The 27,244-nt window shown below is 45.6% G+C and overlaps 1 protein-coding gene across 1 annotated transcript; it reads right to left on the reverse strand.

The window, feature by feature from the left end:
• Positions 1–26,516, reverse strand: jcada (junctional cadherin 5 associated a). Its single transcript, XM_079259867.1, has 5 exons — positions 26,467–26,516; positions 12,840–13,346; positions 8,294–9,310; positions 3,887–7,335; positions 1–2,120 (listed from the first exon to the last, which is right to left on the reverse strand). Exons 2-5 carry the CDS (start codon positions 13,196–13,198, stop codon positions 2,086–2,088), a joined length of 4,860 nt encoding a protein of 1,619 aa, XP_079115993.1. The 5' UTR covers positions 13,199–13,346; positions 26,467–26,516; the 3' UTR covers positions 1–2,085.
• Positions 26,517–27,244: the final 728 nt, after the last annotated feature.

Genomic DNA, 27,244 nt, shown 5'->3' on the forward strand with positions numbered 1-27,244 from the left:
ATATAATAGCACACACTTTGTCTCTGTTTCTGATCATTCTCAATGATCATATGAAATACAGACAAATGCTGTGCCTTCATCTCCTTTTCACAATAATCAAAAATATCTTGTTCTGTTTTAAATATGGAACTTAACTTCATAAAATAAAATATACATTGTATGAAATATAACAGTTGTTTAATTCGATAGACTATATTGTACCAAATGCAATTATATGCAAATACACCTGTGATTTATTTTATGCATTGCATGCACAAAAAGGTGGGAAAGGAAACAAAAGTCGCTGTGCTCACAAAAAAATGCTGTACATACTTCTGTATGAAAATAGAGAATATCAAAGCAAGATGCGCACCAATAGTCTAGATCATGTTACAAAGAAGTCGCAGTACAAAAAGACGTACGAGACGAACCAGATAACACTTTACCTGGAGCACAGAGGCATGGTCTGGGCTGGAAACTGGACAACGACAACCTTACGCTGCAGGTGACAAGCTGATGAGTCAGAGCTGCTTCCAATGCAAGTCTACGACCAGTTCACCACACACACACACACACACACACACACAGCTGGAGCCGAGAGCGATGAGGTCAAACAAGCAAGCTGAATGTCGCCGTTTAAGCTTTGAATTTTAGCCATTTAACCCAGAAAGTTGATGTCTGATGCATAGCATAAAGTTCCGTTTGGTATATCAATTTCTCATATTGCTACCCTATTAGTAAACTGCCTGGAAACCAATTACCAGTTAATACCTGCAGGTTATGTCAGCATTACATAATTCAGCATGTTCAGATACTGGGATTAGTTTTCCAACAGCAATTTTCTATACAGCATCTTCAGCTTATTAATATTATTATTATTATTATTTATTGCCTTGACAACGCCGTGTGATTTTGTCTTCATGAAAGAAAAACGTAGTTGGTGACGTTCAGTTTGAATCAGGTTTAAATCTTAAACCAACAACACTTGGATGGACTACAGACGGATGAAGTTCTCCACTGAGACAGTGTGTACAAGGCACACTGCGATCAGCATAGCTACATCTAGCGTTTCCTACAAAATGCACTTCAGAAATCACACAGAGACGAAATGCCAACGAAGGAAAACCTCCAGAGTTACGTACAGACTTCTGTTAATACCACAAAATGTATGCTGATGATCCCTCTGAGCGTTATCGCTGAGTGTGGACAGTTATCAGGTAATCCCAAACAACACAGAGCCACACATCAGCAGTGCAAATCTAACACTGTAGAGCAGACGAATGTCTGTCCATCATCCATCCGTTTTCCGCGGTTCGTCCGAGGTCTGGCAGCAGACATCCCGCAGGAGGGATTGTTAATCCTTTCAGCGTCTCCTCCACAGGATGAGAGCAGCTCCTCAGAAAACAAAAAACAACAACGTGCTACTGATATCATATCACTAATATATTGCTCTTAAGTGAAACTATTCACGAACCACAGTGTTTCTCTTTCCAGACTCTCTAAGTACATTCTCTATAACACAAGTATAAGAATAAAGAGTAGGGGTTTCACTACTGGTCATACACTCAAGTTTACACAGTCAAAAACCTTTTTCTACATAAGAAAATATACATGTCAATTTAATGTATTAGATTAATCTTTTTTATGGTTATAATAAACTCTGAAAACTTTCTGTTACATTTGGTGTGTGTTAATACTGACGGCAAGGCGGGACTGATGCCGCCTTGTGTTGACTTCAGTTACATTTCTTTTCGTTAGTTGAACAGAAGCACTTAAACATTCATGTTTCTGCACAGAAGCTCAGCGAGGAGCCCAAGTGCAAAGGAGGAAAAAGCTTTTGCATCTTTTTCCAAATGCAAAAGACGAGTTGAAACGAAGGAAGAAAAGAGCCGGTGAGGAGGTGTAGAGAGGATGGAAGTGACGAGGTTGGGGAAGACCAGCACCCAGCAGCAGCAACTTGTTACTGGTGGTAAAACGTTCGTGCAGCACCGGGACAGTCAGCGAAGATGCCACGCTGACTGAACCACATCAAATGAAAGTCTTTGTTGCCAGAAAAAGCTGTTGAGAAGACGGGTCTCCACAGTGGTGAAAGGCAGCGATCAAAGGTTACACCCTCTCCACTCGACTGGGGTCGTAAGAGTCTGATGGCAAAAGACAGGAAAGAAAAGAATTACTTCATCTCAAAGAGAAAAGTCACACAACATGTTAAGCTGGATGCTTTTGTTTCTAGTATTTTCCCAGCCTGCTCTCTGGTCTGGTTTTTTCCAAACGGGGCATTTTTAACCTGCATGACCAGAGGACGGGAATACTCCAGTTACTCCGGTTACACTGCGGTTCTTCCAGTTGTTTCTAAATGTCTTCAGTGTCAGTGTTTCTCATTTATCTGACCTGCTTTTAAACCATGATCCCTTTAAGACCATGAGGTCCTCTGGTTGTTCCTGAAGTCAGGACTGAAACACACGACGAGGCCTCATCGGCAAAAGCCTCTAGATCATTTGTCTATTTTCCTTTATCTTTTGCATTCATTGCTTAAAATAATTTTCTTTTTCTATGGTACATTGATTCTATTTACTCCTCTATATTTTCATACTAGTGCATTTATTTCATTTTTAGCTTTATTTAAGTTTTGTTTTCTCTTTATTTTTAGTGTTTTCCTCATGGGGATCCTCCACACTGGGAGCTCTTCTTCAGGGATCGCCCTTGTCTGGGTGCCTGAGGGGTCCTGCACTGCAGCCCTATGGCTGCGGTGTGGACCACTGTCTGCCCTAAATTATTATAGTAATTTAATTGTAAGAAATCAATAGCTGATGCAACTGGTATCCCAGTCATCCAAGTGCCGTTTCAGCAGCCCCTGATTGTGAAGTGCTATTACCATCACAAGGTGGCAGTAATTTGCCAAACAAGAAAAAAATATTGGAGATGCTAACGGAGCAAAGAGAATAAACGTGTAGAGCCAAAGACAATAACTAGAAAAAGTTGTGTGAGAAGAAACAAAAACAAAACAAAAATCCAGTCTAATCCAACACCTGCTGAGTAAAGATAGCATATCATAAATCTGCCACAACAACGTGAAGTCCCGCAAATAGCTAGCTTTGCTACCAGATGAATAATTTGATTTTAGACAAGAAGAACAAATGGCAGATGGTAGCTGAAGACACGTTTCCATCGGTCAGGTTGCATCACAAAAAATCCATCAATGCAAAAAGAGACTAAAGAAACTGATTATGCTGTAGGTGAGTTGAACACCTGAGCAGTTAGCAACTGCTGAAAATCCGTCTCTGACCACAGATTAATGGACAGAGCTACAACAGAGACGTATGGAACATTTACATTTGTATGTACTCATCTGGACAAAACAAAAAGCTGTTCTACAGACCAAAGTCATGAACTAACCAGAGGTGTATAATCCAGGTGCCATAAAGTAGAAGTCCTGTCATGTTTTTGGATCTACCTTTGCATTTAGAACAGGTGTTTTCACTAACAGGCTTATGTAACTTGCAGTGCATCTGAGCTAGTTAAATTCAGCTGGTGAGTAAGTAAGTTTTATTTCTATAGCACATTTAAACATTAAGCCTGACGGACAGGACTTTTATGGTACCTGGATTATACACCTCTGGTACTAACAGAAAAGACAAATTTCTAATAATAATTAGTGATGTAGAATAGTGTGTTTGCTTTCTAGGATGGAGTATCCGAGCACAATATCAAAATTATTCACAGAAAGATCCCATCTGATGTTCCCCACCAGGAACCTTCTCGCTACAGCTCTGACCACCTCACCATAGTTTGGCCTTAACTGGCCATCTAACCATACCAGGCATCGTACTGAAGAGCATAACTCCTTTAACTTGTTAAGGAACACAATCTAAAGACAATGCATGAATCTGGTATATTATTTTGTACCCACCTGAGGCAGAGAGCATTTCCTCATCCTCCAGGTTTGTGGGGCCACAGGTCCCAGTGCTGAAGCTTCTGGGCAGCGTTATTTCTCTCTTGGGAACGCTACGAGGTTTGGGAAGCAGAGGAGGTTTCTGGAGCCTGGTGCGCTGCTTTGCTTTAGGTATCTTTCCTCCTTCTGCATGCCGGGTGGCCCCAACTCTGCTCACCGCTGCTGTTGTGTCCTCGTATTTCACCGTTTCCAAAGGACTTTCTTTGTCTTCCTCTGTCTTTCCTGTCTCCTGTTTTAATTCAGCATTTACCTCTTTTCTCTGTTCAGTGTCGGTCATCTCTTCTATATTTGCTTTCTGTCTTTGCTCCTCCTCACATACCCCGTCAGTTTCTTTCTTTGGTCCACCAAGATCTCCCAACTCGATATGTTTGTCTCGGATTACCTCCTCTTGACCCTTTTCCTCTACTCTTTCCTCCTCTTTTTCTACTTGTTGATTAACAACTTCCTCCTTTGACTCTTCCTGAACTTCACATTCCTGTCTGACCTCCTCTGCTTCTTTGGAATTGGCTTCTCTGCACTCTGGACTTCTGAATTTTACTGGGGACACAGAGTCCAGCTCTGTCAGGCTGGACTTCCTGAGAGATGAACTACACGGACTTGTGGGACAGCTCAGCTTGTCTTGTAGGGATTCAGTAATTCCGGCTCCATCTCTCTGTTTCTTCTCCTCACTGCATATGCTCAGTGCTAGCTTTTCATTGGGGGTGGGGGGCAGGGACAGAAGAAGCTTACTCGGTGGGAACTCAGGAAGATCTAGCACTAACTGAGTCTCTGTGCGCTGGTTGACTCCACCATCGCTGGGGGTGTTGATGTGCTTTAGTTCATCTCTTTCCTGCTTTTCTTGATCCATACCTGATTGCCCCTCTTTGACCTCTCTTGCATCTGCTCCCTGGACTATCAGGGACTCCTCTTTGACTTCCTCAGACTCTTCTATCACCTGCTCTGTCTCTGCATTTGGACTTGGTGCTTTTGCAGCTAAAATGGCATTCGCATCATCCTCGCTGTCACCTGGCTGTTGGTCAGCATCTACTAAGGCCTCCACTGGAACTGCTATACCCAGGATCCTCGCTGCCCTCTCCTCTATGGACTCATTTTCAGGGATTCCTTTCCCATATTTGACCTCATATAAGTTACTGAGATCCTCTGCAGGTAAAGCATTAGCTTTCTCCTTAATGAGCAAGCTCTCTAAGTGCTTATCTGCCATTGTTGAGTCATTCTTATAGGTCAGAGGTTCAGAAAGGGCATATCTTCCATCATCCTCCAAGTCAAAAGCTATCTGACTTGTCTGCTTTTTGATATGTTGTGGACTGTTTTTCTGAAGTGTTTCTGAAGGGTCCCTTTTATTCTCTCCTAGTCTTGCAATCACCTCATGTCTGAATGGTGAAACTGGATCTGACGCTTTTCGCTCCCTCTTCCCTCCATGTTCAAGCTCTTTAAATGACTTGTGCTCGGAGCTCTTTTCAGCAAATACCGTCCTGGTCACACAGGAGAGCTGTCCAGAGTGATCAAGTGTATTTGGGACTGATAGGGAGCGTTGCATCGGCTCTCCAGGACCACCAGGAGTTTCTGTGTACACAGTTAACCCCACATCCCTCAGTAAAGACTCTTGAGGAACAGGGATGTCCTGTCTGTAAAGCTGGATTGATTCATTGTGTAGGGGGGCAGAAGAAAGGAGGCAGTTGGGACTTGAGTTAGGGAGTACGGAAATCTTATTTTTTGGTGTTGCGTTGTTGGCATGTGTTCTGGGGAAAACACTCCTTGTGTTCATTAATTCTATATCAGCAGCAGAGGCAAAGGACTTGGATCTCTTTTTGATATTGCTGGCCTTTTCCATGTGCATTGGTGGAAGACTTATCGCCTCCCGGCCTGGTTCTGGACCAGACAAGTGTGCTCCTGATTTAAACCATGTTAGTCTCTTATTTATCCCATCAAGATCATCAATACACCGACCCACGTTGGGTCTCTTACTGATTGTGTCTTCCATCTCTTTATTGATAGTCTCCAATTCACCAATGGCATCACAGGGTCGTCGGTTCACTGGCTTCAAAAGAAACTGACCGAAAGCCACTTGTTCTGGACTCTCAGGGGAAACCCTCTTCTTAGGAGAGGATGACTGTTGTTCTACCTGATTCTGCACCTTAGAAGGAGAGGGAGGGTCCTGTTGGAGGTCCTGAAGAGACAGCGTTTGTGTTGGGCTAAGGCTGAGACGGGAAAAAGCACTGTTGCTGGATGGATGAAGGTTTTTCTGACCTGCCATAGGGTAGCCATACGGGGGGCTGCTGTCAGTCCCAACAACACTGTCTGTGGTTGTATTTGAGGCAGACTGAACAGACTCCTGCTCTGTTGGGTGACGGTGTTCTGGACTTTTTACCACGGTCAGAGGTGAGCCAGTCTGAGTTTCCTGATTACGGTACTGGTTTCCAGGCCAGGACCCAGCATAGCATAACTCTTTGTCTTCCTTTGCTTGGAGTGCCCAGGCATCTATGATCTCCTTCCTTAAAGGAGCTCTTTTGTAATTGCTCATCGAAGATGTGCTGCTGTTGTGGAAATGAGAGTAGCAGGATTTGATTGGCATCTCGTTTACAGATTTGCTACGAATGTTTGGGCTCTCTCTGAGGCCGACAGCAAACGTGTTGGTAACGCTCAGGTTTGTTATGGCCTCGTTGTTGTTTGGATCTGACGACAAGGTTTTGCTAAAGTTGGTAGGTGTACAAACAGGAACAGACACGAGGCAGAAGATGGTTTCACTAACTCTTCTCTTGGTGTTCCTAACGCTCTCTGGTCTTGAATCTGGTGCAATTTTCTTGACTTGGGTGATGGTTTCGGCAAAGACCTGCCCTGAGCTGGAGCCCTGATGAGAAGAGGCTCTTGTCAATGGAGCCTGAAAGGCTGAGGAGGGCGACAGAGGAGAAAGTTGAATTTTGGGATGTCTGTTGTTGCAATTTTGGTCAGTTGGTGGCAAGTTATTGACAGTCTCTTTGTGCAAATTGTTTTGCCACCTCTTATTGTCATTGTCATAGTCAGAAGATGCCTGGTTAGGTTCACCTGCCAGTTTGGCAGTGATGAAAGGCCCCAGTGGCGGGGGCAAAAAGGCACTATTGTCGGGTGCAGGCTCCGACATGGTGACACTGGGAAGCTCGTTACGGATGTGGCGAATCTTGTCAGCGTCTGTTAGCGAGTTGCCACCCAGAGCTGAGGAAATATGACGGATACGGGGATCATCAAAGGGGATGCACTGTACTCCTCCTCCTCCTGGGGGCTCTTGGGTAGAATACACAGGGTAAAGCTGCTTCTGGCTGGACACGCTTCTCTCTCTATGGGGATCAGGCCAGGAACTAGTTGGATATCTGATGAACCAGTGAGATCCATCTGGAGTCACTTGCATCTGTTGATATAAGTCCCCTCTGTACCTTAGAGGTAAAAGAAGGTCACACATAGACAACATGGACTCATTATGGCTTAAATAATAAATCAACTCATGCTGGACCAATGACTCTACTCCTGTTCACGTTTAGCCAGACTGGGAGTGAATAAACATGATACACTTATCCATAGCTCAGCTTTACTGGGAGAAAGACCATAAAGTTACGTCAGATATCCTGATGGTGATCAAAGGTCTTATCAAGTAACCAATGACAATCATTAGAGATATGTTTTATTTACAAACCCAATTCCTAAAAAGTCTAGATGCTGTGTAAAATGTATAACCCAAAGAATAAGTGTGTGCAGACTTTTGACTGGTAATTTCAATCCAATCTAGAATACAATGATGAACTAATCTTATCAACCCATATTTTATTCCTAGTAGCACAAACACAACATATCAGAGGGTCAAACATTGCGAATCTGTTGCAGTAACACATCTGTAAAAAGCTGCAACAGGAGAACTGGTCTGCCAGCAGTCCAGACCTTTCACCAGTACTAAACATCTGGAGCATCATGGAAGCAGGACTGTAGAGCAGCTAGAATCCTGCATCAGACCAGAGCAGAACAGCTGGTCTCCTCACTTTACACATGTTTACAGACAGATATAAAAAAAAAAAAAAAGAGAGATGCTAACAATGTTAAACGTCGTCCTGGAGCTACTTTTTACACACATGTTGCTGCATCAGATTCTCAATCAGCTCATGTTTTCCAATAAATGATAAAATGTCTCAGTTTCATCATCTTATATGTCGTTTATGTTCTACTCAGAATAAAATATGACTTGATGAGAATTTAAATCTTGTTATTATGTCTATTTTACACAGCATCCTAAGTTTTGTGGAATTGGGGGCCAAAACTTCTAAAATCAAAGTTTGGTTCTTACAGATTATGTGAAAACCAAAGAGAAACTCAGATAAATTATAGGAATATGAACCAACATACCTGTAATCAACGGCAATTTTTCCGTAACCCCGGTGCCCCGCTGCCATTATAGGAGCTCTTCTATATGATGGGGGAGGGATGTATACTGGGGGTCCAGAGTCCTGTGCAAAGCAGTCCAACTGGGGGTCAGTTGATCTTGACATGGGGAGGGGCGTTCTGTCCCGGGCCTGGGGGATGACTGACTCTCTGCCAGACAACACCTCACAGCTTCCCCTGATCTGCTGGTGCATTTCATAAGACGGAGGCCTGGGAGGTCGGGTAAAGCGGGGCTTTGGTGTCATAGAGAGCTGGTTGGCACTGGCCGGCCTTCCGTTCTCCGGCCAGCGGGGTGCCCTGTGAAGGCGGGGGTGTGACAGTGGGTGGCCGTTCATTCGCCTGTGCAGTTCCTGACTGGACAAAGCAATGTTCACATATTGCAGGCTCTCAGGCTGTAGCATCCGGGGCAGGGACTGGGATTTGATTTTAGTCCTAGGATGGACAACCACGCCATCTGGTGTTCTGGCATGAAGCCGCTGCTGCTCTTGTGTCCAGTGCTCAACCTCCCTTTGAGACAGCTGAGGGGCAAAGCTTACAGCTGGATGCCACTCATCTGTCCCCAGGCTCTGACATTTTCTCTCGTTTACCATCCTCCACTGATGGAGAGCCGCCTCCCTCTCTCTACAGCGGGCCTGGACCTGGGCCTGGGCCTGGACCTGGGCCTGGACCTGAGCCTGAGCCTGAGCCTGGACCTGGGCCTGGACCTGAGCCTGAGCCTGGGCCTGGGCCTGCGCTTGAGCCTGGGCTGCCCAGCGCTGCCTCTCCTGAGCTGCCATATGAGGGTCTTCCACAAGAACCTCTTGGCTTCTTGCCTGTTGAGGCCCCTCTTGCCTCATGGCAGGTGACAAGCAAGCCGGTCCCCCTCCGTGGGGTTCTCTCAAGTCAGCGTAGTCCAGCAGCACAGTGAAGTCCTGTCCTCTCCTCCTCCAGTAGGAAACATCCTTGGACTGTGACTGAGGACCTTTGGCGGCGTCACAAAACCTGTAAGAAAATGTATAAACAGAAACCATTCAGTTTAAACTGTTTTTATTCTTTCTAACATGCACGTTATGATTGCATGAAGCACTTTGTGCTGCTCTTGTATGAAAAGTGCGTTATAAATATAATCTGAACTGAAGTGAAATTAATGCGAATCAGCCAGTGAAAGATGACTGCAGTGATTTAAAATGCTTCGTTATTTCCTGATGTTCCAGACAAGAAGCTGTCTGAGGACCTCAGAAGAGCTGTCATTAGCAAACAAAAGGCCAAAAGAGGGTGTAAAAGCATCTCCGAAAACCTCGGTATCCCTGTTTCAGTGTTATGAAGAAGTTTGGAGGCATGAAACCGTGGAGAACATGACAGGAAGAGGAAACATGATGAGAGACATCTTGGAAAGTGGAAACTGTGGAAAAATCTCCTTGTAAAGCATCCAAATACCTGCTGGCCTGGAACGATCCAGGTTTATGGTTTCAACTCGTACGATACGCTTGACACTGAACCAAGCAGAGCTTAATGGATGAAGGCTGAGGAAGACTGATGCTAAAAACCGACATAAGTACTAGAACAACCCACAATCAAAAACAGAACGTTTTGGCAAAGCACACCTGAAATGAAGACGTCCCTACAGCTGGACGACCCACAATGCTTTGCTGCAACTGCTGCTGGAGGCCTTGAAGGCATCGCAGGAACCATAAAGCCACAGGACTGCAGAGGGATTCAGGATGCAACATGCTACCAACTAGATTTGAAGAAAACTAGATTTGAGAGGAAGACTGTGGGTCCTCCAGCAAGATAAAGATCCAAAAGCCTGCAGGACGGCTGAAAAAGGAGAAGATGGAGTCTTAATTACTGGCCAGCAATGAGTCCGGATCTCTGGCTGATCAGGAAATTTGTCGTTGACAAGAGGAATTTTGCAAACGTTCAAGATTTCAGGAGTGGAAGAAGCCTAGAAAACATTTAGAGGTCTTCACTGATAAAGGCTGCAACGCCAAACACTGAGGGCTGAATTTATTACTGGCAAGTTCCTCTTTCATATTTCCGCTTTGAAATTAGAACATGAAGCTTTAAGAATGAGAAATGACTGAAAATCTAATCTGATTAGATAAATCCGATTGGTCCTGAAAACCCTCCAAACCTGGAAGCTCAGTAACTCCGCCCCTTTTGGTCCATTTGAAGCTGAAACTGAAGCCTGTAAATTCAGCTCTTCAGATAATTCTCTTTTTATTTTTTTATTCAGCAGCAGCAAACAGCTATGATCACACTGTGTGTGTGAAAGCCCCGTGGACTGAATAAAAAAGAAAAAGTGTCCCACTAGATGGAGACAGATAGCTACAAGCAGCGTGGGACGTTAGGTAACAGCATGTTTCTGTGGGGGGATAATGAAAACCTTACACAATGACAGACTGTGGCTGTTAGTCCTCCAATGTCCTCCAAAGCAGATCAGAGCCGCTCCACTGACAGCCTTCATGTTGCAATGATCTTTAGCCTCTAATCTGATCAAAAATGAGCTGCGCTCCAACACCAGCATACGAGGAGACACAGGGAATCCCTCCGAGCAGCCTCATCGTCTCAGAGCAGACGACAAGATGCAAGCACACGTGTTCTCCAGCCGGAGGCTTCGGCTACCGAACGTCCTTATCATTTCCAGGATCGTCACTGGCCTGGAATGTTTTCAGAGGGAGAGGAGGGCGGCTAGCCACAATCGTGGCAGAGATTTGAGAGCATTCCATGTAAGACGAGCTACCATCATTAGTCTAATTGAGTCCAAGAAGCCTCGTCTAATGGGAGAGCCAAGATAAGCACAGTCCTTATCTGAAGCAAAGCTAACAGGCTAAATTAATTTGGACAAGGGGAATAAAAGACAGACAAACAAACAACAGACTGGAATGACTGAACATGTCCTCAACACAAAGCTTTGATAGCAGCAGAGCAGACACTTAAACATGCTGATTACTCATCTGAAGAGTGAGCAAGCAGCAGAGGATGAGTAAAGAGTAGAAGGGACGAGAAAACAAGCAGAGCTACTTCTGAAGGTCATTTGCCTGTTTGAGATGCTGGCTGTTGGCCATGGTAACCGTTCAGAGACACAGACAGAATACCGTCCAAACAGCACATTTAGGAAAATCCTGACAAGCCTCAGCTGGAAGACTGTCTCACTTTCAGCACACTAACCCCTGGAACTGGTGCAAACTGGGAAAAACAGCCTCCTCAAATAACTGGAAATATCACACAAGGGTCACAATTACATAACTCCAGACTGGCTAAATTTAGCTCCCTTCATATACATATTTAAATATTCCCTATATGACTCCTGTATTATTGATGAGGTTATGCATTATGTAAGTAGCTATAATGTGTGTGAAGCCAGTCAGGCATATCGGTTTTATGTGAGAAGAGAGGAACTCTGAAAAACCGGAGCACACTCCAACTAAAGCTGTAATGATATAACACTTATGGTCCCATGTGGCAGACGAAGACACGCGGAAATATTAAAATATCCTTCCCCCGCTTGAGACTTGATTGAGAAGAAGAGCGAAGGGGGGAGAAAAGAAATGAGAGGAAGTTAAACACCGAGGGAGAAGCAAGAGGAAGAGAGATGGTTGGAGGGACCAACGCCAGCACTTTCATTAAGGATATGATGTCAAATCCCCAAATAAAACTCCTTGATGAATTATTTCATTCCATGAACCATGAAGCTTCTTCACAGCGAAGAACTGTGTCACCAGTTTAACCCTTTAATGCCACATATATCATACCAGTCACACCATTTTAAACTTCGCTCAAAACCCTGCTTCCAATCGGATTGTCGTCTTCTGCCCCCTGGTGGACACGTTTTGCACTACACTCATTTGGACATATTAATCGATAATTAATCATAAATAAATTATAAGTATTTCTGATATGTTTTAATATTTTTAAAGATTTCATATTTCTTTGTAGTTTTTTCCCCCCAAAAAATCTCTAAATATTAAAAAAGGAAAGGAAGGAAAGGAAATCAGCATTTGATTTTATTTCAGTTTGGAACCCATATCCCCTCAGGGATGAAGAAAGTAGATTTGATTTGATATTGTTTGTTCATCTGAAGGTATTTGGTATTATATTCTAATAGCATAGAACCAGATACCACTGTGAAAAGACAATGTGTGGATTTAACACATTTTTATTTCTAATGCCATATTAAAAAAAAACTTGACTATCATCAACCTCGGCGAGAGAACATTTTGGTCATGTAGGTACCTTGTTACAGGTGAGGACCAAATATACTGAACACAACTTCATTGTCCTTATTTGTGAGGTTTCTGAGTGTTTTCCAGCCTTATGTTTAGAGGAGGGATGACCCATCACACAACAACCAGTCGATCATTCTGGTCCGCTTCTCACCAGTAAACTGAAACAGGATTTCTAAGTACTCATTTCTGTTTTATTTATTCTTTTTTCTGACTATACTTAAATTATAGAGAGTAAAAGGCTGAAAATGAAAATAACCATGAGCAGTGGTCCATGTACGGTGTTCGGGTCTGGAGAATCTTACCCGCCATCGGACTCTCCGACGAAGTGGGCGTCAGCCAGGCCTCGGCACTCGCCCTCCCGTTTTGGCTGATTTCTGTCTCTGGTTTCGTTGTTGTTGTTGGAACAGCTGCTGCCGTACTCACGGGGCTCCCTCGTTCCACCGCTGCTCCCAAACGGCACCACAGATCTTCTTTCGTAGCCATTCACTGTCCTCAGGCCGGGCCGGTTCTCCAGAAGTTCGTGGTGTTTGCTGTATGACGGAGGGGAGGATGAGGGGGGCTGGCGGGCTGAGGATGTCAGGTCTGGGGTAGGGGTGGAGGAGATGGTGTGCTTGGGCAGCTTGTAACCATGAGAGATGAGGAGGTCCTCCACACTGTACATGGTGGCATTTGTTTATTCTGATGTGGCTTTTCTTCCTCTCTTGATGTCGTTGTTGAGAGAGGAAGGTCGTGGATTGTCGAGGCGTCTCTGCTTCTTGCCGACGTGCAGCAGCAGGATCACTGGCACAGCTGTGTAGCCAAGGCCATCACTGGGGAAAAAACCAGAGAGGGGGGGTGGCATGAGCAGAACAGAAAAACAAGACAATAACAATAAAAGCATTATGTCCAGTTTTTCAACATTTTTGAGTCTAAAAGAGGGGGGAGGACGCCCTCCTCTACACTCCAGCCCTGGAAAATATCCCTTTTTCTCTTTTACTTGGACTTCACTGGCATCAAATATGTCCATATTCCAGTTCTGATAAGGACCAGGACGTAAACAAACACCCACAAACATAATCCACAACAGCAGCATTGTTCGCAAAAGGAGGCGTTCTAAAGGTCTGATGGTTCTGCACCAAAGACTCGAAATGTCAGTGCTGGCAGAGGAGCCCCTGCAGACCTTCATGCGAAGGCTGTGAGGTAGCTGCTTTCGGCCTTCAAATGCTAGTGTTATATGTCAAAGTCAGCCGGGTGACCGTGCTTCTGCTCGTCTCTGCGTCAGGCAGATCTCCTTCAGCTCGGAGGATGATGCCAGTTCGGGTCTATTATACTGGGAAAAAACATCCCAAAAAGGCACATCTACTTAACATATCAGCAATAAAAGATTCTGATAGTGAATGTAATTACAGAGACTGCTTATTAATTATTAATGTGTTTCATTTATCAGTTCTTCCTGCTTTAAAAACTGAAATCCTGTGGTAGTTGTATTAACTCATACCTTCATTCATTTATTCATTGTCCATACCGCTGAGCAGATTAAGGGTCACGGGGGAGCTGGAGCCTATCCAAGCAGTCTTCAGGCGAGAGGCTGGGTACACCATGGACAGGTCGCCAGTCCATCGCACGGCCAACACGAAGACACAAATAACCACTCGCGCTCACACTCGCTCCTATGGGCAATTTAGAGCAGTGGTGTCAAACTCCACTCCTAAAGGGCCGGTATCCAGCAGGTTTTTATTGTTTCTTTCTACCAACACAGCTGATTCAAATCGAGTAGATCCATCAGCTTCTTGTCAACATATTTATGGATTTCGGTCAGGTGTGTCAGAGCATGGAGACAAGAAAAACCTGCTGGATACCGGCCCTCAAGCACTGGAGTTTGACACCCCTGATTTAGAGTAACCAATTAACCTAACATGCACGTCTTTGGACGGTGGGAGGAAGCCGGAGTACCTGGAGAGAACCCACACATACACGGGTAGAACATGTAAACTCCACACAGAAAAATTACCGTTAGAGCCTCCCCCGGCCGAGAGTCAAACTAGTGAAGCCCAAATATTCATTTCTTTGTATGAAATTAATAAGTGCAGGCGACATCTTGTTTTAATGGCAGCCTGGGAGTGATGTGTCATTGCCATCACAAGGGGGCACTACTTTACCAAGCTGATTCTCTGAACCACTAAAATATCTCAGCTTGGTGGGATTTGATGGCCTGGCAAGCCCGACTCTCTCGCTGTACCAGCGTAGAGTCTGGGGACGGAGTAAACCAATCAGAAAATGGCGGACGTGACGTCAGTGAAGCGGCAGCCTTCAATCTCCGGAAGTGTTCAGTAAAGCCAACGCAACAGAGGAAAAAAAACATGGCATGCAGTACAGAAGACATAAATGACATGTTTATGCTACATGGCGTTATTGGCAACTCGGTGTTGTTTTTTTTTTTTAACCTAATCGGAAGTCATAAACTACGGCAAAGAGAAAAAAACTCCCACTACGTTTGTGCACCATCTTGAATGTTTTGAAGAATACGTGGTGACGCAAGGCAAGAGTCTGCTCAGATCAACCAATCAGAGTGGCTGGTTTGTTTCAGACCGACACAATTCTCCGTGAAGGGGAGGGACTCCAGACTGAGTCGCTCTGTATTGAATATACAGAGTCTCCAGTCTGGTGTGCCAGGCTAGGGATTTTATGCTAATAAGCAGAGGTGGCAATTCCTGGTCCAGAAAGTAGAAGTCCTGCCATGTTTTTGGATCTACCTGAATATTTAGAGCAGATGTTTTCACTAACAGGCTCGTTTACCTGGCAAATAAACTCTGCTCATTAAATTCGGCTCGTTTGGTGACTGGTCAGAACAGCTGCCGGAGGCTTTTACTTTCTGGACCAGGAATTGCCACCTCTGCTAAAAAGATAAGCAAAACTGAATACAGTGATTGGAAAATGTTCTGCGTGTAAAAGTTAATTGTTGGTTAATCATCTAATCTCAAATTTAGCATCAAGGTAGATGATCATTAGCATAAGAATATGATACTTGACTGTCACTTCTCCACCAGCTGGTTCAAGAAAAACATTTTCCAAATGCTACAACATGGAAGCAGGCGGTGCTCAAGTTCCTCGGCCAACTTTGGTAGAAAATCTAAACACTATGATCGCTACTTCACCCAGGAAATGCCGAACACCTGCCAGGTGTGGGTGGCAACAGTAACGAATACACCTAAAAACCAAACAAAAATGTAAAAATGCATCTGAAAACACGTGATCAGTAGCCGTCACATAAACATACAGTAAGCCAACTCATCAACATGATGCTTGTCTGTTTTTGCAGCCTACATTCATGCAGCTGCAACGTAAACTGGAAGCCTACGTCCTACCATCGGTTATGCAGCTCATGTCGTCTACAGTTGGACGTCTGATGTCTCCAAAGACGTCAACTGTCGCCCGTCTGTGAACATGAGCGAAAAGATGTGAGACAGTGGCCTAAGTAGGAGAAAGGAGCAAGTCTATTGCCGGGTTTGCACTACATTTTAAAAGACCACAGACCAGCAGGGTAGGCTGGTTTGGCCGACAAAGCTGAGATGTTTAAGAGGCTTAATGGGAAGGTTAGAATAACCTTTGGTGATCTCTAATAATTCTATTCTCTTCATCTTCTTCAAATCTGCTTTCATGTTCAGTTCGCCGAAATGTAAACTAATTTGTGTTAAGTAGAAAAATACATGCAAAGAAACACTTCTGCAGACCTTTGCTAGCTACGAGCATGCGTCACCGATGTATACAAAAACTACAAATAGGGTGTATTTGGTTATTTGCTGCTCAGACAGCAACTGACGAAGAGGTTTTTAATGTCTACTGGACATGCAGTTTGTGCTTTACAATGTTTAATCTTCCCTCATCGACTGGTTTGATCTTGTTTAGAAATGAGGAGATAACGTTGAGTCATACAGTTTTCACCAGACTCCTTTTCTCTTCCCAGATAGCAGACATGTTGAATCTGAGCTACTTTTGGTCCTTAGGGCTCAGTTACAGAGCTGGCAAGCCTTGCGGGGGCCAGAAGTGGGCCAGATGTCAGTTGCCAGCCTGGCTGTGGGCCACATGTGCTCCAGTTGCTGGACTGGACCTGGATTATGGCACCTATTTGTGGTGCAGATGTGGTCCTAACAGATCTGTCTAATGACAGTTTCCTTGTGGGGTACATGTGGTGCATCATGTGAAATCCATGCATGCACCTTGTATATTTGTTTTTGCAGCCTGGATCATGTGACTGAGTTTTGGCAGCGACGCTCACGTTTCGTCAGAGCTGTGACTAAACCTCCGCCTCCGGGGCACTGAGCACTGCCCCCATGTGGCCGTAAAACGCTACTACAGGGAGCTGCAGGTTTGCCGGAGCAGTCTGGATGCACTCTGCAGACGAATGTTCCAGCAATCAGTAGTTTACAAGCTTCATACCCTCACTTTCTCTATTTCACACTCTTTTTTTCTTATCTCTGCACCAAGGAATGAATCTAAACTGACTCGAGTACAGCCAAGGTGCATCTTCTCATAACGTCATACCGCTGATGAACTGATATTTGTTGCCCTGTCAGCAGGAAAGAGGCTGTTAAAAAGTCTGGCAGTGCTCGGGATGAACTATCATAGAAGAGCAGACACACTGCCAGGATCGAATGTCCTGCTGATGTTTTAAAGCCCAACCTCTGTTTGTTTGTTTTCTCAAACACATATACAACACAAAACAAGGATGTACATTTGTGCAACATTATACCTTGTTTGAGAAGGAGCAGAAGGAAGCCCAAGACTTATTTAAATCCTACTCCTTATTTACAGTCTTGAATTTGCACAGTTATATGGCTATATACACAGATTACATCCTGAAAGTCATCAGCCAGATGGCAAAATATAAAGCAGCAAAATAAATCATGAAGTTTCTTCTTTTTTATATTTATCCCAGAAAAAATTCTTGTACATTTTTTTAAACTGAATAATGTTTTTACATCATTTTAAATGTATCATCATTTAATACTTATTCCATTCCATAAAGTTACTCCATAAATGGGAACACATCTGCTGCTTAGGGCGGTGCGTGCGTATGGTTTCTGTAACATAACTTTATCTCTCAGATTGTACACAGCAACTCTGTCTTTAAACACCTTTTGTATATTATATGTCATCTTTTTACTTTGAACTTTGAACATAAATTGAGCTATTTTAAACTGAACCAAGTCACAAAAAGTCACAAAATTTGAGGCAACGTGCTTTCAACAATAAATTATTTGTATGATCCATATAACCTGCTTAATAATGACCTTTTTTTGTTGTTTTAGTTAAACAGCAGGGCCTACAGGCCTTTTTTCCTCGTTAAAAAGCAGGTGACAGAAAATATTCAGCTGGAAACTAATGAACATTTGTTTAGCTTCAGTCCCAAGCAGATGGAAAAGAATCAGGAAGAGGAGATGCGTCCCAGAGGGTAGCGTCACGACCCCTGGTACCTGAACGCTCTGAAAGCCTACTCGGTGATTAACAGGATCCAAGACCATGAAATGCCGCTCTCTTTGTGTGTCTGGTTCGCTAATACGATTATCTTTTTCATTTAAAACCTTAAACCTGTTAGCTTTGGAGGATTGACTCTTGGTGCTTCTCCAGTTAATACCGAGTAGCTGAGTTGGAGTCATCCTCCAGAAGCGGCTGGTTCTGAGTTTACAAGGAGCTTCTTACGAACAAAGTCAGTGCGAAACAAACAAGCTTGTCGTTTGCCTGCTTCGCTTCCAGTCAGGAGAGTCAGACAGTATTACACTCTGGCGTTAGCCCGTAGTTCCAACAAATCAGCTCATGTTGTGGAAATACTTTAAATGTTATCTAAAATGATAATATTAGTGCCTATTAGTAGTCATAGATTATTCACGCCATCTCACTCATAAAACATGAGAAGCTTTTTCTTTTGAACTTTAAATGAAGAAGCACCAGCAGGCCTGCCTGCAGCCTTGGAAAGCATATCATCCTTTATGATCGTAATCACACTGATGCAGATGCAGCCTGCGCCTCCAACCAGGCTTAATTAGGCCTTAGGTCGATGATAATATGTCAACACATAATAATATTTACATATTAATGCGCCTTAACATCCATATGCTCTTTAATCTTCCTAAATCACTAATCTGAGGTATTTACCCTTGTTTTCTTCACTTATAACAAAGGACTACTGCCATCATCACTAAAAGTGAGGATTTCCTTCTCTTTAAGGTGAATTGCTCTCATTCACCCCCCACTCCACCCCCTCTCCTTCCTTCCCATGACAAGCTCTGTTGAAATGCTGCTAATGCTGTTATGCAACATAATTATCCATTTTATATCACATAAAAACTACGATTCCAGCATCAGTCTGCAACAATGGTCAGCTTGATCCGCGACAACACAACGGCATTGTGTTTCTCCACAATGCCGACTTGTGTGAAGACACTGCCGGCTTTCTGTATCTGGGAAAAGGAAAAGGCACTTCTCCTGTGTCTGTAGCCACATGGCAAACGAAACAGAAACACTAACAATGTGCTTTGTGCATAATGAATGCTGCTGAATAAACTAAGAATGCGCCCCGATTCCGAAGCGGTTGAGAGGATGTGTCGCGCAAATCAAGATGACCTCGTAAATATCTACGTTATGATGCGACATAGGAAACGTTTCGTTGCTTTGAGACGACTTTTTCATGAAAAGGATCCGGTTATCTGGAAGCTGGGGAGGCGGGAATGCAGGAATGATCGGATGGAAAGGACCAAAGCTTCTGTAACATGATGCCGCTCATGTTGAGAGGGTTTCAGTGTGGTGAGTCGCCGGGGCCACAGGTGGTGATTTGAGGGGGTTCCTGGGAAATTCAGCAGAAGTGTTAAAGACAGAAGAAGACAGAACTTTTCCCGTCAGCGCCCCCTATTGACGGCTAATCCAGCCTCCATCCTGCATCCTACCTGACCTGTCAGCTCCCTCCAGCAGAAGACCATCTCACCATGACTCTTGTTTCGTCTCTTTCTCTCCTCTAATCTTCTTGTTTCTTTACTGAATCAGCAACGTTGCATGTTCAGAACATCCAGTTCTTTATTATACCATAAAGCGAAATGTCACGTCGCGTCCCGGACGTAACAGTTGTTGGTTTCTCAGCAGCAGCAGCTCTAGGAATGCACATGATAAATGTCACCATGTCATCGAACGCAGAGTTTTAATGTCGTAAAGTTAGATAATGCATCTTTAAACTCATTTGATGGTGGAACAACGCGGTTATGTTCATGCTAGTGGAGGCAGGACACACCGTCAGAGCATGCAGAGTATTTTTCATCACCTCCAGCAGAGTGTGTTTGAATTATTTTATTTCAGGCCGTCCGGTAAACGTTACAACATCGACATGAAAAAGCTCATGGAGTGAGTTTGTCTCTTGGTTGTTTGCCTGGCTAGTTGTTTTGTTAGTGGCTAAACAAACAAACATGTTGTGATACGTTATACGAAGGCTGATACGTTGTCGGGTCTGCTGACAACCGTTTCTTTGGCTTGTCACTGCGATTTTAAACACAATGCGTTGTTTTTCCTGGGAAAAGTGAGGTGACGCGTCAATAGAAACGTTACTGCGTCCTTTCAGATTTTAATGCAGCAGGGACACCATAAACACACCTAGCAACATACCTAGCAATGTCACCTAGCAACGTACCTAGCAACGTCACCTAGCAACGTACCTAGCAACGTCACCTAGCAACGTACCTAGCAACATACCTAGCAACGTACCTAGCAACGTACCTAGCAATGTCACCTAGCAATGTACCTAGCAACGTACCTAGCAATGTCACCTAGCAACGTACCTAGCAACGTACCTAGCAACATTACCTAGCAACATCACCTAGCAACTGCCTAGCGATAAGGACCATTTCTGCTTCCTCATGTACATAAACGGGGATATTCAGACGTTGTCGTCCTCAAACTTCCATGCATCTTTCACGTTGCCATGGTTATAAAGTCAGTTCTGTTCCAGATCCGGACAACTACCTGAACTCTTCCATCCAGCTTGTTCCACGTCTCTGCTGACAGGCGGACGCTTCAGTGCGTTTAAAACTGCAAAAAGTTCCAGAGAAAAGCATCAGTCCTGAGAGGTTTAGAGCATCATCTTGCTTATTTAAGCAGGACAAGCTGAACAGCAGAGCAGAAGGTGTTTGGCCATGACATCATCACACGTCCTCTGACATCATCCTCCATCCTCCTGATTACAGACTCATGCATTAATATATAATTATTAAATTTCACATGCAATATTTTACTTCTAATGAGATCTAAATATGTTTTTTCTCCCGGTCAGCGTGTGAGATGACTCACTAATTATCCAGCGAGGCAGCTAATGTGTAAGTATGGCATCCTTCCCCACCGGTGCATGAACCACAAACCATCTCTGAGTAAACATCCACTCCAGTTCTCACTGTGTGAAGAACATGAAAGCTAAAGTTTTCTGTGTTCTTTCAGTAAACGCCAACGTTTATGCGGCATCCTGGCGTATTCAGGAGCTGTGTCTGTAAACACAGACCACACACTCGCTGCTCCGCCACTTTAACGGCTGTGTGATACCAGAACACTTCGTTTTTCTTCTTGGCAGAGGAGAAACTGGATAATAGTGGAGGCAGGACGGTGGTAACGCCAGCAACATGCTGCGGGGGGATGAAAGCTTGCTGCAGGTTGACAGTTTGGTGTCAGCTCTTTATTCATGACCAGGTTGAGACGGGAGAGAGAAAGGGGAGGCGGAGGGTCAGCATGGATGCAGACGCTGCAAGATAGAGGCCTAAATCAGGCCTCGGGGAGGACACATCGAACCCATTTAGCCTTTTCACCAGGAGTAGCTTTTTCAGTTAAAAGGAAATAAAAACGAGCATCTCTGCAGAAACAAAGCTGTTGAAGCTTGTCCTGCACGTAGCAGTGTGTTTATCATCAGGGCTCTGAAAGCTAAAACGTAGCGCTCTTATGGTTCCTCTTCCCAGAGGCATTTCCTCTGAAAATTCATTTTCTCCTTCATTAACATGAAGAGAAGAAGCTCAGTGTGTTTGCGTTGCTGTCGGAACTCTCCAGGTGTTGCTGTGTCCTCATACTTTCATGTGAGCTGGAATGTTTTTCCCCCTGAACGCAGTATTCCCTTTGAGCTGAGCTTCTAATACGGTCCGTAGACGAAGGACTGAATACCAGTCAGATCTTTCCAGTTGGACTCCGGATGCTGGTGAGAAGGCTTCGGAGCGTTTCAACAGCCAGGACGAGACGCGTAACGGCAAGTTAAATGTACACTGCAATTCCAAGACGTTCCCACTTTGCCTCAGAACATTTTAAATGAGCTTTGGTCCAGAGAAGACGGCGTGTTTCTGGATCCTCTTCACATATGATGGAGCTTTAACCTGCAGGTGTGGATTTCAGCCTGAACTGGGTTCACACTGGTTTCTGGAAGCTTCCTGAGTCCATGCACTGGTTTCCAGTAGAGAATCATGTCTGCTGTTAATGCAGAAGATCACCGGCATCCAGCCTGGTCCCAGAATACAGAGATTCCTTCTGATTCTCTTAATCTTTTAATGATAGTACACACTGTAGATGGTGGATCTTCCAAGTCAGAGGAACATTTTCTGGAATTGTTCCACAACTTTTAGACCCAGTTTGTCTCAGACTGGTGAATCTCTGTCCATCTGAGAGAATCTGCCCAGCCTGGTCCCAGCATACAGAGATTCCTTTTAGTTCTCTTAATCTTCTGATGATATTACACTCTATAAACGGTGGGATTAGTTTTAAGTGTATTGTTAAATTCTCCTCCAGCTGTTGCTTTTCCAGCCTTTTGTTGCTCCAGTTGCAGCTGTTTACAGACGTGACACGTTAAAGTGTCTGAGTTTAGCTTCTCCTGGGAATAACATACCGGCTTTCTGTTTTTATTTACGTTTTATACTACTCTCCCAACATTAGTGTTGGAAAACGGAGACATACCGTCATTTCTGACCAATACAAGCGATCCGAATCCTGCGGCTAGTTTACGGATTTTCCCTGCTAACGAGTCACGCTGCGCTTCATGCACACACACCTTCATCATGGAAAACACCTGAAGGGATGCGTGTGATGCAGCCTTCCGGTTGGAGGCGATGGATGTTGCTGTTGAAGGAAACAGACCTGTTGTAGCTCCACGAAGGTGCAGCTTGTGTTCAGAGTCACTTAACCTGCAAATTATGGTGAAAACAAATGGATTTAATGGGTTCCTGTACAAAAGGTCCTGGAAGTCCCAAACACCAAGGAGACGAGGAGCCTTTTCCAAAAGAAATCCACATCAGTCCAGCATCGCTCGCAGCCTCCTGCTTCCTGCGGGGGGGGTGACACGCCAGCGAACAGCTCTGCAGACTGTTTATCTGACATCACAGCGTCCAGCGACGGCACCGTCTCTTCCTCAGGAAGTGGGTCATTGTGTGGACGGAGGAGAGCCCATGGTGTCGCAAGTGTTTCCACTAAGGCTCTTCCCTGAGCTCCGGCGCGTCCCTGGGAACCCAGAGAGACGCTGGTTGTTTGGCAGAGGAACAAACCATCAGAAGCCACATTTCACCAGCATGTTTTTCCACTTCCAGTAGGATTGTAACTGGGCAACATGTTGAAAGTCCCCCCGGTTACTGGATTTACAGCAGGAGCTGCTGAAGCGAGGGCGTTTCTACCTGATCACCATGGCAACCCCTACACGCCTGCGGAGGACCTGGTGGGCTCGTTAGCTCGTTAGCTTTCAGCAAAGAAGAGACATAAAAACAACCTTGTTGTACGTTTCATGACCGCCTTTGCTCTGCTGGGATCCGACGACATTCCTGCCTCATTGCTGACCTGATCAGAACCCGGCGCCGACGGCAAGGCGGGATGGGGCGGAGGAGAGGGGGGGTTGGCCGTCAGCTGCTGCCAAACTGCTGAGCCTGGGTGGGTTATGTTCAGCTGCATCCACGCAGCGTTTCGTACACATGAAACCAGTTTGAACCAGTTTGGTACTAAAGTTTTACACCAGCTCCTCCTGATTAAACGAAGATTGTTGAATCTTCTAAACAACAGAATGTTTAAACATTTTTCACGGGTCAGAATTAAAGAGTGTGTGTGTAAAGGTCACACACTTCCAGCAGCAGTTTGGGTCCACATGGGGGGGTTGGTGGGGGCAGCGAGCAGGTCATGTCCATCCTGTAAACCTCCGTCTTCATCCAGGTTGTGGTAGGACGGTACTCCAGAATAGGAGAGCGGGACGAGACGGGGTGGGGGGGGGGGGGGGGGGGGGGGGTCCACGGCACACACACAAACCGTAGAAAAGTTCTGCTCCTGCTGGAGAACAGAACGAGTTGCAACAGTCGGTCAAAGAGCTGCAGCCTGATCAGGCGGAGCGTTTCCATGATTTCATGGCATGCAGAGGAACTTTTTATGCCCCATTCGCCCAGTAAAGGGTCCCAGTTAAACTGGTCCCTCACCAGCTAGACTGGGGTGCATTAGTGTGTCCCACTCCAACCCCCCCATCCTGCTAACATGAACATGAACAGCAAAACAAACATGCTGACAGTAATTAGCTGCTTATAAAAAGGTGGGAACATAACGGTGCTAAGCGGACGGGTAATCACCGTCTCTTGATGAAAATATAGATTTTAATAAGCGTGATAATCTGCTCAGCTACATGCTAGGCTGAGCTTCCCGGCTCCGAGTTGTTTTTCAGCTGCTTCCTGGTGATGAGAGTCTGTCGGGGTCTGGGCTTGCTGGAGATGGCAGCGGCGCTTCGGCTTGCTGCTGATCACTCTGCATGCCTCCTGCTCTGCACCGGCAGGGCAAGCTGCAACCATCCAGCAGCAACACACACACACACATCCCTGCTCCGCCTCATCAAAGTCACTGCAACAAATCAAGCGAGTTGGAGCGGCTGGAGTTTAGCTGACACGTGTCTAAGCAGCCTGTTCCAGCAGGATCTAAAAGCCGTCATGAGAAGAAGCAGTCAGGTTATCTGCAGGGCTCCATCGCTGCATTAGCATCACACACACACACACACACACACACACACACACACACACACACACAGAAATCACAATGTAGCTTAAACCATCTGCAAAGCATATGGAGCTGCAGGATTTAACGATGTGTACACACAAAGCCTCCATCCGTGTCGCTCTCCGTCCCTGCAGATGTCACCACCTCCCTCCTACGTCACCTTCGCTATGACATCACCGCATGACATCACACTTGATGCACCTGCAGCTGCACGGTGACACAGTCAGAGAATAAACCAGCAAGGTAAACTGGATCCCACAACAACCAGTAAGGAGCCTCCTGAGAGCTGATCCAACATGACTCTGCTTCTGCTGACCGACTCTTCCTTCTCGCTGCTGGAGGAATTAATGAGCTGCTCCCCGGCCCACCAGGCTCCCCCCCCCCTCCTTCCCCCGGGCAGGGGGGGGTCTGCCACGACCTTGGGTTCTCACATTCCCCTGGCCTCAGGCATGTGGGAAAACCAGCCTCGTAGCGCACGTGGACACAATTTTTACCCATTTCTGTAAAAAAAAAAGTGCTGATGCACGCAGCGGCTTTGAGGTTAATCTGCTTTTTAAGCCAGTTGGAGCTCATGTCTGCAAATCTTTCTCTCTCTGTCTTAAAATATCACTTTGTTGACATCCACTAACAGCTTCTGGTGGGAGCTTCCTGGCACGAGGCCTTTTTACACACACACACACACACACACACACACACACACACACACACACCGCCATCAGCTCGGTCCGAACTGTGCAGATCTGGAGTCAGTCAGGAGGCAGGAATCAGGCTGAGCATGCCCAGAACATGTTGCTGACCCACCTCTAGAGGTCCCTCAGAGACAGCAGCAGCAGGGATGGAGACACTCATGTGGTCCCAGTGGTTCTGGGAGAAGAGCGGGAGGCTTCCTGATGGGGGGGGGGGGGGGGGCGCCATGCAAGGTGTGACAAAGTGACGCGTCTCCATCCGAGCAGAACCGAGCTTAACCGGAGCGTGACGTCACGTCGCCGGGGATGATTGACGTGCTCGCGCGTGACGCCAGCCCGCCTGGGTTCCCTGCCATGTCGCTGCCCCCCCCCCCCACACACACCCCTCCTCCTCCCGAGCTGCGCAGTTCACCGATGTGGGAGGAAATCGTGAAATTCCATCACAACATCTTCATGTTTACGTTCTGGAGAGGCAGCAGGGCGCGCGCATCTGCTCACATCTGGCGCGAGGAGCACATAGAAATATATAGAAGTATATTATATGTGTTACATGTAAATATTATTTGTATTTAATGTGTAAATAATGTGTTTATGATGTGTGTACAGTGTGTGTATAATGTGTGTGTATGATGGCATCCCCATCAGCTGTTTGACCACATGAGCACGTGAGCTACAGACATGTGGAGCATTTAAACAAGCTGGATATAAATAAGTGTTGTTTGTTTGTTTGTTTGTTTGTTTGTTTGTCCGGAATCCAGCCTGCTCTTCATCATGTCACTCCTCCTCCTCTTCCTCCTGCTGAGGCAGAAGAAATGTGGAAACTGCGTAATTTCTGAAGGAGTTTGGCCTCTTTCCCCCGGCAGCGCGAGCGGGGGGGGTCAGTGCTGGGGGGGGGGGGGGTGGGTTAGCGATAGCCGGCTAGCTCCAGCAGCAATCTTTAACCTTCAGAAACGCGTCAGCAAACAGCGGCTGTAGGAGGATGAAGACCTGGACCCCCCCCCCCTTCAGTCCAGAAAGTGGCACGGCCATCCGGCAACTCGCGCGGACGGACCGCCGGGGCTCGCGAGCGCCGACGCAGCTGGCACGGCTTGGCTCGGCTCGGCTCGGCTGTAAGTTGAGGAACCGCTGGAACAGATGCGACCCCCCCCCCCCCCTCATGCTCCACATCACGCGTCGTGACAGCTGAAAAACACGCGCACGCACGCGCAGCTCGTTGCCTGCACGTGCAGCAGACCTGCAGACTTACCTGGAGATGAGAGCTCGCGACGCCGCCTAGTCCCCCGCGCGCATCCCGGCGGTGGCTCCGGACGGACTGAGCTGAGCTGCGCGGAGGAAACGGCCCCTCCTCCTGCATCACAGCGCTGGGAACACCCCCCTTCTGGAGCCGACAGGCAGCTGGAGTCTGCTCAGCAATAAGGTCACTTCCCTCCTCATCTGCAGAACATCCCGCCTCCTGCTTTAGTCCTCACGTTTCTGTCAGAAGGACACATAAAGTTCACTCCATCAGTCTCCTGCAGCCTGAGCACCACAAGGTTAGAGGATTATTTCATGTTGTTGTTCATAACTTCATCTGGGAAATCTTGTGACTGAGTGAAATAAAATCTAAGATTTATGAAACAAAATATTCTACTGAGGGAGAAGAAGTGCAGAAGTTTGATGGAAACCTGAAGGAAAATGTGCACACAGTTGTTTACATTTCCATCATCATCCTCTGGAAAAAGAATCTGTTTGTGATTGTTTAGCTTGTTGCAAGCTGATAGAATTGGTTAAATTAGAGTTAAGTTCAGTCCAGTACATCTTTGTTGTCAATAAAAACATAATGAAATTATTGTGGTGCCTTTGCAGGGTTCTGTTCTACACAAATATACGCTTTATGTAAAACGTTATCTGAAGGTCGATTAAATTCAAATATATGATCACAATGTAAAACGGCATGTAGAGATTAGAACTTTCAACCCCAGTCAGCCGCCAGACGTGACGTTTACGTGCAGAGGTGACGTTTACGTGCAGAGGTGACGTTTACG

The sequence above is a fragment of the Telmatherina bonti genome, assembly GCF_933228915.1.
Source record: "Telmatherina bonti genome assembly, chromosome: 20".
In the NCBI taxonomy this organism is placed as follows: Eukaryota; Metazoa; Chordata; class Actinopteri; order Atheriniformes; family Telmatherinidae; genus Telmatherina; species Telmatherina bonti.